This window comes from Gossypium raimondii, chromosome 1 (assembly GCF_025698545.1).
Source record: "Gossypium raimondii isolate GPD5lz chromosome 1, ASM2569854v1, whole genome shotgun sequence".
NCBI lineage: Eukaryota > Viridiplantae > Streptophyta > Magnoliopsida > Malvales > Malvaceae > Gossypium > Gossypium raimondii.
Window position 1 is genome coordinate 27,434,046 of NC_068565.1, and position 5,481 is coordinate 27,439,526.

At 34.8% G+C, this 5,481-nt stretch overlaps 1 protein-coding gene across 1 annotated transcript; it reads left to right on the forward strand.

Moving 5' to 3' along the window:
- Positions 1-4,437: 4,437 nt before the first annotated feature.
- Positions 4,438-5,269, forward strand: LOC128042455 (uncharacterized). Its single transcript, XM_052633789.1, has 4 exons — positions 4,438-4,596; positions 4,672-4,737; positions 4,827-5,071; positions 5,185-5,269. Exons 1-4 carry the CDS (start codon positions 4,438-4,440, stop codon positions 5,267-5,269), a joined length of 555 nt encoding a protein of 184 aa, XP_052489749.1.
- Positions 5,270-5,481: the final 212 nt, after the last annotated feature.

Here is a 5,481-nt window from a genome sequence, read left to right on the forward strand (position 1 = left end):
AAATCATATTTTGGAAAAATTACGTTTTTGCCCCTAAAGTTTCACAAAATTATGATTTTGCCCCTAGGCTCGTAAAATAAATTTTATTTAATTTCCTTGCATTTTAGGCCTAGCTGAACCATTTTCATAACTATAGCAGTCCACAATACTCACTTATCCACACACTTGTGACATATTTTATAACTTTTACAAATTAATCCTTTTAGGCATTTTCATCGAAAATTACTTAGTACAAATCGTTTATCACACTCCAAACATTCATATTCTTCCATAAAACATCAAAATACATGCATATCATTCATGGGTAAATTTTTAAACACAAACCCTATTTCAAAACAATGGTAAAATAGGTAAATTTTTTTATGAGGATTTCAAAAACGTAAAAATCATTAAAAATGGGGATAGAACGGACTTACAATAGAGCTTGGAAGCTTGAAAAAACCTAGCCATGGTTTCTCCATGCAATTTTCGGCCTAGGGGTTGAAGATGGACATAAACTGGCTTTTAATTTTGTTTTTAATTCATTTTAATAACTAAATGACCTTAATGAAAAACTTTGGAAACATGCTTAACCATACCCATTTTGTCCACCAACTTAACCAATGGTCTAGTTACCATATAAAGACCTCCAATTTAAAATTTCATAACAATTGGACACCTCTAACATATAGAACTCAACTTTTGCAGTTTTTACAATTTAGTCCTTTTGACTAAACTGAGTGCCCAAACGTCAAATTTTTCGAACGAAATTTTCACGAAATCATTTTGTGAAATCGTAGACCATAAAAATATAATGAAAATAAATTTTTTTCTCGTTGAATTTGTGGTCCTGAAACTACTATTTCGACTAGCCCCAAATTCGGGCTGTTACAACTCTCCCCCTTTAGGGATTTTCGTCCTCAAAAATCTTACCAAATAGTAGATTAATGATTTTCTTCCACACAGTACATTTCAAATTCACACATGATTTTGGACTTTCATATCTTTTATAGATAATCACATAGATTCATAAGAAAATCAGGATAGCGATATTTCAGCATCTGAAGCTACACAAAGTATCAAAAAATTACAATCCATATAGAATGATATCCATTCCGATGATAAAAAATATAAATATATACGTCTAGAAAGATCAATGTCACTCATAATTAATGGAATCCAAAGTAACAAAAGCAATATAATCTTCAAGTATATTTAATATAACAATAACCAGTAGAAACAAAATATTAGCCTCACTCAGACTTTACCGTCGATTTTCATATTCACACAAGGGAATAAATACCAGAAAAAGACATGACAATGTTGAACATAACCCAAACAAACCAATAATTCTTTCATCTATTAATATGTTTAGCTAATGTTCTCATACGATAAGAATTCTTTTTGAAACTAAACAGTCACATATACCTCTGAGGATAATTGTACACACAGAATGTCTAAAAGGAATCATAGTAATTACCCCATTATAGCTATTATACTCAGCTATTAATACAATAAAAACATTACTCAATTGTCTAATTCTGTCATCATAATTTTCACATTATCTCTTTACTAACAGAAATCGATCCAGAAAAACTTCCGGTTAATTCTTTCTTTAAATAACATACCTGAATAAATCATTTAATCGGATTTAACTTCTTTTATTACAGTAACTTTGCCTAATCTGAGTAGTTTTCAGAACTATCCAATATCTCTCTTTTTATATTGTCTTCATTTGCTAATTCATTCACTTTTCCGACCACATTATTAATTTTCCATACACAAACTTCTGTAACACTACACTCGTAAGCTTATTCAACCAAAATCTTACAAATTTCATTGTAACACTTTACTGATATGGGGGGTGAGTGTAGTAAAGCCTCAAATTTATCTTACACATAAATGCGCATAACACATACTATCACAAATAGCCAATTCATTACTAATTTCACATTCTCAAAGCATTTAATAAACATTTGCTTTTAATCACTTTTGTTCTCAACACATAATTCATATGCCAACCATGTAAGATCTTTACTTTCTTCTTTACTTACTCTCTTACTCGTTTACTTACTTGCTTGCTTAACTTACTCCTTCGTTGCTGAAATTTCTTTTCTCAACTGATAACTGAGATACTATGAATCTTATTAACTCACCTGAACTTGTCTATTAGGCTTTTACTTGAACTTTCATGTAACATCGTCTATTTACTAGCTCGTTGAATCACTTGAAATACTAAGGATACTCGGGTCTCTTGTCTGAATATAACATGCCAAAGCTATGTCCCAGACATAGTCTTACATGGGATGTTTCTTGTACTGCCAATTCCATATCCCAGATATGGTCTAACATGGGAGTTCTCATATAGGTGCCCATGCCATGTCCCAGACATGGTCTTACGGGGGACCTCTCATCTCAGTGCCAACGCCATGTCCCAGACATGTCTTACATGGAACCTCTCATCTCAGTGCCAACACCATGTCCCAGACATGGTCTTACATGGGACCTCTTATAATCTCAATGATGCCAATGTCATGTCCCAGAGATGGTCTTACATGGGATCTCATCCTCTTAATGTCATGACATTTGTATCCGATACATTCCCCATGTTTCAACGGGGCCTTTTAACACTGATTCTCATCATCTCATACTTGAGTTAACATTAGATATTTTCATGAAATAAATACATAATTGCTGAAAAATAATAGTATTAATAATAATTATCAAAATATTGCATTTATTTACCGTAAACTTACCTCAGTACAAAAATGTGATCAAATCTAACCCTTTAGTCCTCAATCTTTTTCTTTCCCCAGTCTAGCTCTGAATTTTGTTATTCATGATCTATAATTGCAAATTTAGCCTATTTAATACCCACATTCATCAAAACAGTCCTTGACTCTAACTTTGACAAAATTACAATTTTGCCCCTAAACTTTTCTATAATTACACTTTTTCCCCAAAGCTCAGAAATTAAATTTCATCTCTCATTATTATGTTTTATAACATACTGAACATTTTTCCCTTCTATGACAACATCAAATTCTTACTCTAGCACTTACTTATGAACATTAGGTATTTTTGCCGATTATGTCAATATACTCGTTTTCACTTAAAATCGACTAGCAAAAGTTATTTAACATAATTTATAGCTTCATATTCTACCATAAAACATCAAAATAAACATATTTAACCTATGGATATTTTTCCAAATATGAACCCTAGATTAAATTATTGCTAGAATAAGTTAAATTAAGCTACCGGGATTCTAAAAACGTAAAAATCATTAAAAACGGGGCTAGAATAGACTTACAATCGAGCTTGGAAGCTTGAAAAACCCTAGCCATGGTTTCCCCTTGTGAAATTCGGCCATGGGGTTGAAGATGGACAAAAATTGGCTTTTAATTTTGTTTTTAATTCATTTTAATAACTAAATGACCAAAATGCCCTTAATGAAAACTTTGGAAACATGCCTAACCATGTCCATTTTTGTCTACCCAATTAATAAATGGTCTAATTACAATATAAGGACCTCCAATTTAAAATTTCATAACAATTAGACACCACTAACATGTAGAACTCAACTTTTCCACTTTTTAGAATTTAGTCCTTTTAATTAAATTGAGTGCCCAAACGTTGAAATTTTCAAACGAAATTTTCACGAAATCATTTTGTGAAATTGTAGACTATAAAAATATAATAAAATAATTTTTTTTTCTCATCAGATTTGTGGTCCCGAAACCACTGTTTCGACTAGACCTAAAATTAGGATGTTACAATTTTGGTTTACTTTATGACCAAAGATGAGCATGATGATCATCTTAGAGTAGTGCTTCAGATACTCCGAGAGAAATAGCTCTACGCTAAGTTGAGCAAGTTTGAATTCTGGTTGCGGGAGGTGACTTTTCTAGGGCACGTGGTTTCTGCTGAGGGGATCTGAGTCGATTCTAGAAAGATTGAGGCGGTGCTTGATTGGAAAGAACCTAAGAATATATATGAGATCCTTAGTTTTTTGGGTCCTGCGGGATATTATCGACAGTTTATCGAGGGGTTCTTTTTTATTGCAGCTCATTTGACTAAGCTTCTACGTAAGGGTGTTCCTTTTGTTTGGACTGATACACAACAAGCGAGCTTCGAGATGCTCAAGTCTGTTCTGACTTAGGCTCTTATTCTGATATAGCCTGAAGCTGGTTAAGAGTTTGTGGTGTATAGTGATGTGTCGCACGTCGATTTGGGATGTGTACTGATGCAAGATGGTAAGGTTGTGGCTTATGCATCCTGCCAGCTTAAGACACACGAGGGGAACTATCCAATGCATGATCTAGAGTTAGCTGTTGTGGTATTTATGTTAAAGATTTGTAGGCACTATCTGTATGGTGAGAGGTGTATAATCTATACTGATCACAAGAGCCTCAAGTACCTCCTTACTCAAAAGGAGTTGAATCTTAGGCAGCGTCGATGGATTGGGTTGCTCAAAGATTAGGATTGTACAAGTATCATCATGATAAGGCCAATGTGGTGGTCGATGCTCTTAGTGGTAGAGCAATGACTGATTTGAGAGCGATGTTCACTCGTCTTAATCTATTCGATGATGGAGATCTATTAGCCGAGTTGCAAGTTAAGCCTACTTGGATTGATCAGATTTGAGAAAAGCACCTAGGGGATGAGTATTTGGTTTTGCGATTTTGTCAGGTTGAGAATAACAGTACTTTTAATTTTGGACTGAATAAGGATGGAGTTTTGTATTTTCGAGGTCAGGTTTGTGTATTGAATGAGTCTGATCTAAGGCAAATGATCTGAGGGAGGCGCATAGTAGCCCTTATGCTATGCATCCCTGTGGTAATAAGATGTATCGGGATCTCTGTGAACTGTACTGGTGGCTAGGTTTGAAACGTGAGGTTATAGGTTTTGTTGCTCGTTGTTTGACGTGCCAGCAGGTTAAGGCTGAGCTCCAGTTACCTTCGGGTTTGCTCCAACTTGTTAAGATTCCTTTATGGAAATGGGAACGAGTGACGATAGACTTCGTTAGTGGGTTGCCTTTGAAACCCACTAAGAAGGATTCTATTTGGGTCATCGTAGATCGATTAACCAAGTCTGCTCATTTTTTTCGATTGGGACTGACTATTCTCTGTAAAAGTTAGCGAAACTCTGTATTTCTGAGATTGTAAGATTGCATGGGGTTTCGGTTTCGATAATTTATGATAGGGATCCTTGCTCCAGTTCTTGGTTCTGGAAGAAACTATATAAGGCTCTGGGTTCGAGATTAGACAACGAGGGTGATTCAATCTGAGAGGGTGATTCAGATACTAGAGGATAGGCTTCAGAGTTGTGTGATAGATTTCCAAGGTAGTTGGGAGGATTTTCTGCCGCTAGCTGAGTTCGCTTACAATAACAGTTTCTACTCTAGCATCTAGATGGCACCTTACGAAGCCTTGTATGGTCATAAGTGTCGTACTCTGTTATGCTGGACTGAGTTGGGTAAGCGTCAGATTTTAGGCCCTA

What these genes read in the sequence shown, in the direction of transcription:
- LOC128042455 (XM_052633789.1), top strand. Translation starts at nt 4,438, where the DNA reads ATGGATTGGGTTGCTCAAAGATTAGGATTGTACAAGTATCATCATGAT. An exon ending in ATCTATTAGCCGAGTTGCAA is followed by an intron (nt 4,597 to 4,671) that starts GTTAAGCCTACT and finishes CGATTTTGTCAG; the next exon opens with GTTGAGAATAACAGTACTTT. An exon ending in ATCGTAGATCGATTAACCAA is followed by an intron (nt 5,072 to 5,184) that starts GTCTGCTCATTT and finishes AATTTATGATAG; the next exon opens with GGATCCTTGCTCCAGTTCTT.